The sequence below is a fragment of the Idiotropiscis lumnitzeri genome, chromosome 4 (genome assembly GCF_059441095.1).
Source record: "Idiotropiscis lumnitzeri isolate Australia: NSW breed Sydney's pygmy pipehorse chromosome 4, RoL_Ilum_1.0, whole genome shotgun sequence".
Lineage (NCBI taxonomy): Eukaryota > Metazoa > Chordata > Actinopteri > Syngnathiformes > Syngnathidae > Idiotropiscis > Idiotropiscis lumnitzeri.
This window is the reverse complement of record NC_142394.1, coordinates 27,198,650-27,212,612: the sequence shown is the minus strand read 5'-3', so window position 1 is coordinate 27,212,612 and position 13,963 is coordinate 27,198,650. Positions and strand designations below refer to the sequence as shown.

At 43.9% G+C, this 13,963-nt stretch overlaps 1 protein-coding gene across 4 annotated transcripts in view; it reads right to left on the bottom strand.

Annotated features, from left to right (window-relative positions):
- adamtsl3 (ADAMTS like 3) overlaps positions 1-13,963 on the bottom strand; it is a 51,915-nt gene that overhangs the window by 22,770 nt on the left and 15,182 nt on the right. For all 4 annotated transcript variants that reach the window (XM_088294659.1, XM_088294661.1, XM_088294662.1 and 1 more), the window contains exon 2: positions 7,877-7,993. In XM_088294659.1, the coding sequence (XP_088150785.1) occupies positions 7,877-7,993 (117 nt within the window). The remainder of the gene's footprint in view (positions 1-7,876; positions 7,994-13,963) is intronic.

The following is a 13,963-nucleotide window of genomic DNA, read 5'->3' as shown; positions in this document are numbered from 1 at the left end:
GCACGAGAAGATGGGGCTGAACAATTTATCGTTTTGGGATGGAAATCGCGATCTCAGAAAACGCGATTTTGAGATCGTCAAAGTGTAGTTGGTTGAAGGCCTCTGTGTTCGGGGGCCGACAATTTTTATGAATAAGGTCGGGCGGTCGAGGCTGGAAGGCTAGCCAGAGGGCGGAGGACTGACCGGCAAAAAAGGGTCAAGTGCCCAGCCTTGCTAGGCGCCAAGTTAGCTTGCGCCGCAGCAGTACGTACTTTATTTGTACTATATTTTTTTCAGTGCATTTCCCACCTAGGCCTTCAGTGAACGACTGTGTCAGTCGTATGAGGGTACAGACCAAGTGACTGCATCCAGAGGCCTCAACAACACGAAACAGACCCGCAACCATCCAACTGTGAGCACTGAGGCACCTGGTTTGCCTCAGCAGCTTATTTTACCTGATGAGAGTGCTGAGCATTCACACTCCAAGTTGTTATGACCACCAAAAAGAGACGTCTGATCTTCTGGAAAGGCTCCGTCGAGCCACGGTTTCGGTTTTCAACCTGAAAATGGAGTCGCTTCGGTAACATGTGGTTCTCATTGTTGGGAATGTATTATGTGTTGTCTTTGGCTCGGGAACATCCACAGAAAGCGATAGTAACGTGATAAAGGTGGTCAAAGTTAGGCTTCAACCCTTTGGAGCGTCCTCTGCTGACATTTTCCCCTCGGTTAGATAATAATGCAATAACAAGAAGCAAGAGAAGGCACTTCAGTTCCTCGTCGTGACCTGCGGCTGACCTATAAATACGGCTACGATTAAAGGAGAAAAGAAAAAAAAAATAGAAGGAAACCACAAGTGCCAAATCTCCTGAGAAAAACCCATAAATTCACAGAGATTCTTTTGATATACGTGCAATTAAGTTTTCAACAAGGCATGGATCAAACAATGACTCCGCCTCTTTTGTGGAGACCAGCAAAGTTCAAATCCGAACAAAACACGTCAAAATGGAAGAAAAATGTTTGGACCTTAGTCGCTCCTGCACTTGTTTTTGCGTCATCTGACTAGTTAATCAGCATTTCGCACTTGGGCTGACATCTGACAGCAGAACCGAGCTCAGCCGTCTACATACGTTACCGTGGCGAGAGCTTTAGTGGCTGCTCGGCCACGAAACACCGAGAGGCGGCAAGGAAAGCAAAACAAGGGAAGAAGTACGACTTCTTTTTAACTTAAAGGCTATTCTGCGTCTTACTGTTCACCGCCTCCATCGTGCCGCAGCATTCAGCTCGACAGTGGCACCTAGTGGCAGGGATTAGAAACTACAACAAACTACCCTCCAAAGTACCACCAATCGCCAGTCCATAACTTTGTCACGCCAGGCAATTCACTCCAACTCGGAGACTTCTGTATGAGCCATCTCCATGTCGCTCCATTCGGAAGGGGCGGGGCTGCCCTTCACCCCCAAACACCCCCGCCACACCGTCATTATCCCAAGTGAGGTCACTGAGAATTTGCTGAGGAATGCTGTCGGTTTCATTGTGGTCCAACCTGGAAAACCCCAGGCGCCACAAATAATTGCCCAACAATTTACAGTCCAAACAAACCCTCCCTTATCGCAATTATTGCAAAGAATGTGAAAGGGGGCGGGAGGGGCCTGATTTTGGCACAATCACGCGGATCAATTGATTGATGTCTGAGAACCCGATCAGATATATTTCCATTTCATAATCATAAATCACAGGCGTCACAAAGTTTTCAAGGCAGAGACCCTCATTGTGCGCAATCGCCAATAAATTTGGAGGCCTCAGTGCTCCGCCGCGTCGCCTCACATTGCGATTTGGGGATGCAACTAATCGCTGGAAAGTTGGGAAAACACATGTTGCAACAGGATGAATATTCCCTCAAGAAGAAATCATTTTCTCCCCTTTGACATCTTCTGGAAACACACCCCGATACATCTCGCATCCATCTTTAGACGAGACCCTTCACCTTCGTTCCCGCTTAATCAGGTTCGATGAACTCGAAGAGATTCGAGACGACAGTCGTCTTCACAGCTTTTGCCTATTTAGAACTTTTGAATGAACCTTGTCACACTTTTTTTCCTGTTAAGTATGTTCCTTTCATCCACTTCATTCTCGTTCAGAGCTGATTTAGGAAAGTCATCTGGTTCGTTCTCAATTTTCAAGTACCCCAGCTTCATGAATTGGTGACACGCGGTGGCGGATGCGAACGTCCTCGACTGCATGAGTGGAAACAGTGGCAACGCAAAGTCGCAGGCCTGGACGGAAAGAAGCTAGTTTTGTCGCCTGCCTCCCTGCTGTGAGGTTAGGTGCCGAAACCGTAAATAAATGAGCCGATCTCCAAAAGGGGGCGTGCCAATTTGTCATAAATATCATCACAAAAATAAAACTTAAATCACTACAGAGTCTTTTAAGGGGGTGAATTTTATTCCTCATTTTCACATTTATACATATTATAAAAGTGACAATTTTTAAAGGGACTCACGTCACATTTTCTCCTAATGTTTGATCCACAGAAGTTAAGTCGACATCGCTGGCCACTTTTCATCAAATGAAAGATAAAATACACAAACCATCAACACAAAGAGGCTTAAATTATTCTTCATTGAAGTCAAAGGCTTATCTCAGGGTTCTATAAATATTTAGACCGCGTGTGCCACGCGTTCCAAGCGCTGTTTACTTTTCAGCTCGGCAAGTGCGTCAAGGTTATCGTTCCAATTTTGTGTTTTGTGAACATTTTCTCGGCGAGCTTCGGCATATTAAAAAATGTGCATTTGCTTTTTTTTTTTTTTTTTGCGACTGGAAGAGATGGACTCTCGAAATGCACAACAGGGACACTAGCATGCTCACTGCGAAGACCAGAACCTTCTGTCAATATGTTAGCTGCACGCAACCATGTGCGTGCCAAAGTTAACGGCTAAATGAAGCAGCAGCATTCGCTTCACAAATGAAATGTCATGATCCTGGTCACATGACTACCGTATTTTCCGGAATATAAGCCGCTACTTTTTTCCCAGCTTTTGAACCATGCGGCTAATACAACAGTGTGGCTTTTCTGTGGATTTTTCTTTCACCACTAGGGGCGCTCTATAGTTCAGAAAATACGCTAAATAAATCTCGATTTTTTTTTTTCTTTCTCTTGGGTCTGTTCTGTTTTAATGAGCAAAGTTGTTGCCGTGTTAAAAGGCATTTTTTTAACAATCTGTTTATGTCCCTTTATGTGCCTTCACAATCCAAAATTCTTCTGTACATGCAGTAAACAACAAATTTTTTTTCAACATAGAAAACCGCGGCTTGTATATCGTTTTTTTTTTTTTTTTTTTTTTTTCAAAAATAGCTGCGGCTTATATACAGGTGCGCCTTATGGTTCAGAGAATATGGTATTTGTGGCCGGGCAGAGTCGCATTCAGAATTGTTGCTTAAAAAGAATTATAGTATAAACTATTTCCTCTGATGGCAACTGTTAGTTATCAAGAGACTTTTTTTTTTTTTTAACAGCAAGTACAACATGACACATCTTTCCGGGCTTTAAAAACACTTAATTCTCGATCCTATCCACTCGAGCCATTAGAGCCCACATTAAAGAGATGGATTCGTTTAGAGTTGCATGTTGCCCAGTGGTTAACCTAAACGCCGCTCCGCATGGGTGGCGGCGGATCTTTCAACGGCAGGTAATTACAGCCGGGATAACACTGTTGCTTACGCTGGAAATTACCGCGGGTTGTCTGAGCCAAGTGCTTGCAATGAGCGACTCATGCAGAAGCTCCCACCGCACTGTTTCTGTGCTTCTTCACGTTTATCAAAGTGCCACACAGTGATAGATAATAAACAGCTAATAGGCGGGCTTGGAACTATTTTTATTTTTTTTTTAAACAGCGCTTACGGCCAAGAGCAGGCGAGGTGTTTGGGGAATTCCCTTCAAAGACAACATGTTTACCATCCCAGGACGCTGAACGGGGAGAGGCGGAAGAGGAACAATCGGCTCCTTTTGGAGTCCACTGGAGTGTGCAGTGCCAAGGCACAGCCAAGGACATCCAAGAATCCTTGGATGAGACTTTTTCGTTCCCCGGTTGTACAAGCATGTTTATGGAAATGCAGGCGGTACATTGTGGAGTATAAACATCAGGGCCACCTGATATGGAAACAATTACATACGAATCACTTGACCCGGGAAATGTGCGCGTGACTTGACGTGGTGAAGAGGTGCAGATATTGTGTGTGGGAGGGGAAGGAGTGCGAGAAGGATGGGTGATATGGTGTGGGCAAACATGTGGCCCGTTAAACGTTTTAATACGGCCTGCCGAACTTGAAAAAAAAATGTAATGAATAAACTTTGTTATTGTTTTATTTTCTAAATACTGTGGTTTTTCAAAGACATATATATTGTTGTAATGCTTTTGTTCACTTTCATTTCAAATTAAACGTATTTTTTTTCTCCGATGAGGTGAGGTGACCAAAACACGCCATCCATCTGCTCCTGGTCCGGCCCCTCCGTCAAATTTTAGAACCCATTGTGGCCCGCCAATCAAAAAGTTTGCCCACCCCTGGATTACGCCAACGAGCCACCAAGGAGGACGAAACAGCTTCGATGGAAAAAGGCTACCGTATTTTCCGGACTATAAACCGCAACTTTTTCCCTAGCTTTTGAACCATGCGGCTAATACGACAGTGCGGCTTTTCTGTGGATTTTTCTTTCGCCACTAGGGGCGCTCTATAGTTCAGAAAATACGCTCAATAAATCTCTATTTTTTTTCTTGGGTGTGTTCTGTTTTAATTCGCAAAGTTGTTGCCGTGTTAAAATTTTAACAATCTGTTTATGTACCGTTATGTGCATTTACACCACAAAATTGTTCTGTACATGCAGTCAACAACTAATGTTTTTCAACATAGAAAACTGCGGCGTTTTGCCTGGTGAGGCTAGTATATCGTTTTTTTTGTTTGTTTTTGTTTTTTTAGAAGGAGTTGCTACGGCTTATATACGGGTGTGTTTATAGTCCTTATAATCTGGTTTGGGTTCCCAACTTTTCACACCAGTGACTTCAACATTAAGGACAAAATATGGCTGACGTGTGGGAAAACTCTGATAAAAAAAAAAAATGCACAAAACTAGTAGCTGGCCAACTATTGGCTGCACACCAACCCGCATTTGTTATGTGGTGAGGCCTTGTACCTCAAGAGCATAACTCCAGTACCCACAGTGCAATAGTGTAAGACTACACCAGGCTGGGGGGTGGTCACATGGGTTGCCAGAGATTTACTGAGAGCGTATGTTGACGGAACAAACACATGGAGGGATGACAGAACGCTTCAATGAGCCAACGCCACGTGGCTTGACACCACATTCATTGCTCGGGAGCTTCTGTCCAAACAGCATCTTGTAAATATACACGGGTTAGTCAAAGCAAACATAGCAGGAAGGCAAATATGGGCTCATTCCCTAAAGAACCATTCCGTGCTTTTAATGGCATCATTTCTGACTTTGCAAATAATCTTTGTCATTTGTTGCAAACATATCAACATTGGAGTTTGATTTATTCTCGCCCAAAGTCAGCTGGGATTGGCTTCAACTCACCTGTGAGCTACCAGCAGGATAAGCAGTATGGAAATTGGACGGATGGATGGATGAAGTGTTATTTATGGTCAGAAGCATGACTGTTTGTATGTGTTGGTGCGTGTATACCAAGACAAAGTTCAAACCCAGTGGGCAGGGCGCACAATGAGAGAAAAAGCCCCAGCTAAACATTCTCAACAATCGGATAAAATATGTGCACACGGGCAATATTGATCAGATATTTGTCATTGGAGGTATAACAGATACACAATCCAACCCCAACAACACAGTGTTGGAATCAAACATTAAAATAAGCCGAAACTGTCATTAATTTTCCAGTGCAAACGGCTCTTGTGTAAAAATTACTATTCAAGGTTGGCACAAAACTGCTGAACAAGAGAAGAACATTGAGTGCAAAAATTCATTTTTTTCACAAAAATTAACATGCCCAATTTTTTTACATTATTGAGGTACCACTTTTGTCCTGCATCTGCAAAAAAATATTAGGCCTACTCACGTTGTAGACGACCCTGCGACAAAGATATGTCTGCCACCTGGTGATGATTGGTGATATTAAAACTAAAAATTACAGTTTGAAAAAAATACTGATGTTGAGACTAAACACAGCTGAAGACCGAGTTGCCATTTGCCACACATGCTCAACCACAACGCCTTGCATTGGATTAAAAATTTTAAAAAAACTAAAAAACTCAAGACTCTTTCCGCTTCAGGAGCAACTTTGAAGTTATGATTTGTTACTGGATTGTTCTGGATGGCTTCTTGCTTTTATTGTAGTTAAACTTGTGAGTTGATGCACATCCATGACGGAGCCTCCCTGCAGCTCGGTCCGCACTGGTGTGAAACCGAGCCTCATTTGTCAAACAAATAGGAGTCCAAACAAACCCACAATAACTGAGAGATCACTTTTCAGAAAGTCACTTCAAAGTCGCCTAGCTCCAGGATGAACGCATTTGCCGTCTAGACGGTAGCTGGCTGCAAAGAAATCCACCCGGTTTGTCCTGTCACCACCTCGCTGCTCTTTTGTTCTATCACCGACGGTTTTCCTCTCCCACGTCTCAAATCCCACAAACAGGCCCTTTGAATGAGTTCACCTGCAACGGCATTTATTTGACTGGTTTGGAACTTGAAGAACGGGAGCAAATCGTCTGGGAAAATTGCCCCGAGTGGAAAAAAAATGGAATTATCTCATAATCCCCTGACTCGTTCAAGTCAGACAATACTTCAGTCATCAGACCCCTGATGAACTTTGAATTTTTGTCTATGAATGCTGATATGTTTTATGCTCATTCACGGCTGAATCCGCCGAAGTATATTGGAATGCGGCCGACACCCTGGCAAATGTGTTGCGCCCCTCCCGAGGGACGAACGAGGTGAAGGGTGCAGGCGAGGTCGGCTTAAATGCGCACCGAGCGACTCTGGCATCCTCACAGAAGTCAAAGCCAATACTCATCGGAGGCCACGATCGGCCTCCCGGAGCGCTCGCTAATTAAGCCGCGTTTATGTTGGCTGCGAATCAAGCTCAATATTGAACCAAGATCCAACATGGAACATGGAGTCCGAGACCAAGTGAGTGGTGAAAGAAATCACAAATATGGCTCCAGGGAGTCTGCGGCCTCCTGGTCTTACAACGTGTGAGCATGACACACACGGTCCAAGAAGTCTTTGGTGACATCGCAAATACGCTTTGCCTGGAGTTGGCCTCCAAGCACTCAAAGTTTTTGCTCGGATATGCATCTTTCACGGAATATTAAGTCCTTTATTTATTTATTATTTAGATATTATTACGTGCGGACGACAACTTACACACAGACGTTCCAAAAAAATTAAGAAAAACGGAACTATACACGCCGGCCCAGTAGGTGGCGATGGAGACGCAAGGGAGGTCGCGCCGTAATGGACACATCATATCAGGATTTGGAAGCATCCTTCTGATACGGTGGAAAGGCGATTAAACCAACCACAACACAACCGACATTCACATAATTAGCAAGCGGAATCCTCCCGTGCGTAAACACATTTGGTTTATTGGCACTTTGTTGCTTCAATACAAAATAGAAATTGATTTGCATAGGAATTATTGAGGACGAACCGATTTATCGTTTTGGGAGCGAAATCGCGGTCTTAACTCGATTTTGAGATCGTCAAAGTTACGTTGATTATTATTATTTTTTTTATAAGGGCTCTTGTGCCCCATGCTCACGAAGCAGGTCACACTAACCAGCGTAGTAATGATTTAATAAAAAATAAAAAAAAACGTTGCACTGTTGCTCATAGTACAAATGTCCTGACATGGAATTAAAAATCGCTTACCGGATCCTCAGGTTTTTGGCCGGCGTCGTGGAGAGGCTCCTCTGAGAAGGGGTCTCGACGAATTAGGGTGAACTCTCGGATGAACACTGCATCTCCGTTGTTGGCCCACACAACAATCTGGAAAAAAGAGATTCCATCACCACTGTCCTCCAGCTCACTAGAAAAACGAGCAACACGATGCAAAAATCTATGCGAATCCAAGCACTGCAAAAATATTGGAATGAGCTATTTCACAATGCAGGTGAATCATTTAGAAAGTAGGAAAACTTTGTTTTTGCTTGCAATCATATTTTAAGTCCTTCTTGACAGACGACATGTGGGAAGGATGTGATGTCATCGGACATAAGCAAGTATCCCGTCTCGTGTGGCGGGGACAAGCGGGAGGAATGTTGGACAGGGCCCATTAGCAACGCAGCGGGATCCGCATTCTCAAGGAATCACAGATCAGGGGGCCCGCAGCTGCTCTTCGTGGCTCGTAAACACCCGGCAATGACACGGGTGAGCAACGTTTGCCAAGTTGGAGTTACTTAGTGGCGACGCGGGCCGGGGATTCTGGATGACTGAAGTCGCATCTACTGTGAGACACTCAGTCCAGTTTTGCTTGTGACGATAAAACACACAACACTATGGCGAAGGAGTGTTTAGCATACCCACTTTGCATGCTCAAATGGATTTTCGCTTCTCACGTCACATTCCAGAAAAATACGTTCGGTTCACTGACGACTCAACTGTCCGCAGGTGTGAATGTATGCCTTGTCATTGGCTTGCATCAAGAAAGGACTTTATGCATAAAAAAAGAACGGAATTCACACCGATAAATTTACAACTTCAGTTGTGCAAAGAATGATTTAAAATCAACCGAGAGCAAGGTTATTATAGTTAAATAAAACTGACAAAATAACTAATGCTGAAAAAAACAAAACAAAAACATTTTCGTTAATGAAACAAAATAAAAAGGAAAATATTTGTGTGAAACCACATCTTACGTGTATAAACCTCACTAAAACTGTGATTGCTTTCAATTATTAGAACTTGTTGCTAATGCTAACAGCTAGCTGCTAGCCAGTAGTAGCCACTAACGGCGGAGATTTGTGTCGTGTCATACAATGACAGCGTAATTAACTTACGGTTTGTGAGCGCCCTAATTTGGCGACTGAATATGATTTCGGGATGGCGTAGCGTTGATGTTGGTGGCAACGACGTCATGTCAATTAAAGCTGCCAGAAAGATAGCCGAAAGCTCGAAAACGAAAGTCAAGTCAGCCGTTACGCCACCACGGGGACTAATTTCAAAGTAAAAGTGAGCTAAGGCTACTGCATTGTCTTCAATGACTCAATGGATTATTTGGCAACTTTATTTTGAAGTTAGCCATTGCGGCGGCGGCGCGTTCGTTGAGTATGTTTGCAGCCTATTTGACGTGTCCGTCTGAAATGACGGTGTCAAGACAAGAGACAGATAAAAAAATCCTTTGTCATTAATTTGAGGACTCGTTTCACCCTAAAATACTCCCGTAAATGCGACTTACGTGATCCATGTTGGGTTTCAACTTCTTTTTCTGCAATTATAGTGATTGCGGGTTCATCATGATGCCTTCATGTGATCGCACACACTTTTATTTTCACCAGCCATTCGGTGGATCGCGCCCCGCCCGAACCGTGGTGCTTGATCCGTACGGATCACAGGTCAAAGATGATCCAATAGTCACAAGTCCATCATAGAAAGATGGAACAGAGAGAAGAAGCCTGTCACTTTTCAAAATGAGATATTTTTTTTAGCCCTAAACAATAAACAAACCAGAAGTACTGCAAGTTTTCTTTTCTTTCATCTATGAGCACCGCCGCGGCCCGGTGGTTGGGCACCACTGCCTGTCAGCACATTTTGTTCGACTTGAAGAGGTTCCACAGTGCTACAAAAATTGCATCAGTCAGGCCTGCTTTGAGAAAAACTTGTTCCCCTAAGTAGGTTGGACCAAATTTGGTCTCTGGGTTAGGGAGTATGTATAAACCTGAATGCTCATTCCCCCCCCTTAGCCCCCAGCAAAATGACTTTACGTTGGCGGCCCGCCAGTCAGATATGAAAACCACAAAAATTCACTTCATACATTTGAGAAAAGCGAGTAACATGGCTCAACAGCGTGCATGTTTCTCAAGTGGTCTCAAGTGGCTTCAAGACCCCCGCACAACATATCAATGCACATTTAATGGACTTAATATGGCAACACAAAAGGCCTACATGTCAAAACTTTATCAAAACATGGACGCAACACGACACCTCAGCCAGGACGTGCTGCTTTGCAGCGAAGCGTGACGTCCCTGCCCTCCGACGCCGACAGTTCAAACTTAAACAAAACCCCCCCGCGACGCCACCAGTCCGAGAACCGACTGCGGTGGCGTATGACATCATAGCTCCAGCGAGATCAAATGAGCTCGCAGAGGTTAAGCAAACTGCCTTTGCGCCAGCAGATCTCCACATGAGCCGAAATGCAACCAGGTCAACGACTCGTTAACCTCTCAGACCAGTTCGATTATTTCAAAGTCTCGTGCAGGGAAGCGGAGACAAAGTGAAAAATGTTTGCATGAATCAACTGCTGCTGTTATGTCATTGACATTATGCCAGCTTCTAGGAAAAAAAAAAAAAAAAGCGAGCGACTTTGACCATGCTAGCAAAGACTAAAAATCTGGATTTGTGTTCCAGGCAGGTCTGCCTTTGATTAAGTTCACATCCAACATTTAAATAAGGACAGGCCTTTTTTATTTTTAAGACTGGCTCCTGTCTGAAAGAAACCGGGAAAGATATTTTTTGCTAATCCACGTTGGAGGGATTTATGCAAGCATTTACTTAACACATCTTGGAAGAGGAAACGTTGCGGCCTTCTTTTCCTCTCCCTCGCCGCTAATCTAGTCAGAGGAAATAAAAGGAACATTTTCTCTTGTATCAGAGGAGTTTTGGATATCCAGACATTGTCCAAATCTGAGCCCCCCCCCCACACTTAAAATGGTGAAATCCTGGGATTAAGAAGCGCTTGGACTTCCTCGTGACTACTCGATAATTTTGCGACCGATAAGAGTATTAAAGGTTACAATTTTCCCCTTTTTCACACAGGAGACCCGAGAAAGCAAAGTAGCACTTTCATCACGTTCTCCGCTTCCTGATGGATTGTTTAATTATCTTACAAATCTTCTTCAAAACCCCTCTTTGAATGCCTCGAAGCCCATCTGCCCGATTGCTTTCAGCTTCTTCGTCTCTCGAGCGTCATCTGTCCGCCCGTCGCGGATTCTTTATGAAAGGCCGTTCGCCGCGTCCGACTTTGCTTGAGAATGACCGTGACGATTCATTCTTCAACCTGAGCACCTTTCGGATGAACGCGAATGACGGCCCAGACAACGAGGAAGCAGCTGTAGCCTCACACAGGCCTAATAACGCATATTAAGCGTAAATGTTTTGTGTGCGAGGCGTAAAAGGGAACTGGATAACTCATCTTACGAATGTTATAGCATCCATCATTTTTTATGATGGTTGTCGGCAGCCATTTTTCTTCAACTATCTGCTGCCGTTTGGGACCGCACACTATCGGCCTGGAATACAAACAGGGAGCGAATTCTATAATGTTCATACCGGCTGTGTCCTCGCCTCGCTATAAATCACGGTTCATCACCTGACTAAAAGTGACTGCAATGTGAACATTTCACCAAAGAGTGGAACGTAAGAAAAAGTGGCGGGTTGTGCATTTCGCACAAAGGGCTTCAGTGAAGTCCGACTTGAATAAATCTCCCTCTTAACATGATTTATGAAACCACGAGAGATACTATACAGACACATTTACGAACAACCTCGCTTCACATGAGAGAGCTTTTTTTGAAAATTTTAGATTTTCAAACGGTCGCCGAGTAAGAATGTCTGGTGTGGATTTGTCAATTCTGCATAGCGCTGCCTTCGAGTATCGAGTCACGGGACGCAATCCAACTTTGAACGTGAGGCCTGCGAGAAGGCCTTACTGTCACCAGCTCGTGATGTGATCGGCTCTCGCGACTGCCTATCAACTCTAAGAGCCCGTTCGATCGCACAGCACGGACGCCCGCGCGGTTCATTCTGAAGGCGTACTTTGAAAGCTGCCTGGCAACACAAGCTAGCTGAATTCTGATTGGATAAAATATCTCAGTTAAAAATAAAACACTGAGATGTAATAGGACCTGAATGTGAATAACAATAATCATTATTATCTATTATTATAACAATGATCATAATTTCTTGATTTCTGGTTATGTTAGGCCAGCAATGAACGCCTCGAATGCCTTGACCGCTCACCACTGGAAAAATCGCAGAACTCCTTCGAGATTGAGCCCACCAAGTCGACCATTTGCGCGTCTTCTACGAGCTGATAATGTGGTGGGACAATACAAACACAAAAACCTGTGAAATCCACCAGCCGAGGCCTTTAGAAGACATTACAGAGCCAGGGAAAATGGTCACATGACCAGCATAGATTTACCACGTACATTAATCTCTGCACCAGACACTGCGGTTGTCCCACTCGGTAATAGCTGGTTTTACATTTAATGTCGAGGTTTTTAATGAGGCCCTCAAAAGAGCGCTTTGACAGCTCGCAAAACAACAGCGGAGTTAGCAACCGCCCAATCGGGAAGCAAAAAACCCCCCAAAAAAACTTGCGTAGCTTCAGCGGACACTGGAAGGGTTCGGTCGGCTTTCATGTGTCGCAGAGGAAATTGACACCTTTGGCCCTTTGGTGTTTAAAGTGCATATCAGCGGCAGGAAGTCGTGACAGGCCCGCATTGGTTCCCACGGTGATGTCAGTGAAGGCACCGCCGCTTGTTATTTCCTGAAAGAACATCCACGCAACAGCGGGAGCAAAACTCAAGAGCCGCTAAGCCAATGTTCCACGGTTATTAAAGAGGTAAATTCACAAATGCTGATTGCGTTTCTTTGTTGATGTTCTCGAGCGCTTCATAAAGAGGCAGCTGGAAGGCTTCAGTTGGACGTTTGCTATGACATCCACGCAAAATGCATCCTCCATCACACCCACTTAAATATGGAAAAAAAAAAAGCCACTAGTTTTCGTTACTACTCACTCCGCTCGTGATTGATGGCTTTGGCCCTGAATTTAGTGGATCGCAGCATGTAACACAGGCGGGAGATTATGTAAGGATGTGAAACTCAAGCAAGCGAGGGTGGACAATCCTGAGTTTGTTTCCCCCAAATCATCCATCTTTTCACTCGTCTGCCGAGATCTCCTCTGTCCTTGGGTCCAAACGCAGATGAACTAATCCATCATTTAGCCTCCCGCCAAGCAGCGCTAAGAAATGTTATTTGTTTGAATGAAGCAGGGCAGAGAGAAGGGAGTCTACGGAGATTTGAGCCACGAACATCCAATTAAATCCCAATCAGATGGAGCCAATTCGCGCCGATGATGCAACAACGTGCAACGCGTCTGTGACTGCATATTGAGCAAGAAATGCTACGAATAATTTCAAACGAAATAAAACGTTGACTTGCACTTGCTGGATTTATAGATGGGCAACTCGATGTTTTGAACAAGTCAAGGAGGTTTCGACGGAAATCAAAGGCTGGGGCCAGGAGGGCTGAACGATCTTCGGAAAAAATTTGTATTGCGATTTTTCTGAGAGATATCACACAATTGCGATTGAATTTGCTATTTTCTTCATAATGTACAAACATTAAGAAACATGACAGAAAATTCCATGATACCATTAAAAACAATAAAAGCCATTACTGCAATAATGCAAGAGGCTTTGTGAGGGAGTAAGTTCTTTCTCAAGTTTTTATAAACTACTTGCCGTTAGGACTGGGCAATATGGCTGAAAACTAATTAACCTTCAAAATGAATTAGAAAAAAATTCCAAAGTGGGAGGGAGTTTGTGAAGAGTTGGGCCGTGATAGGTCGAATCTGCTCCATTGTATTTTTTTTTTTGATCGATAATTTGTCGATACCATTTTCTATTGATATCAATCACCCTATTATTGCGATACATATCGATGTCGATATATGAGTTTTGGTACTTTTTTTTATCTTTGTACATAAATGTCAGATTATATGTTAATAAAATCATT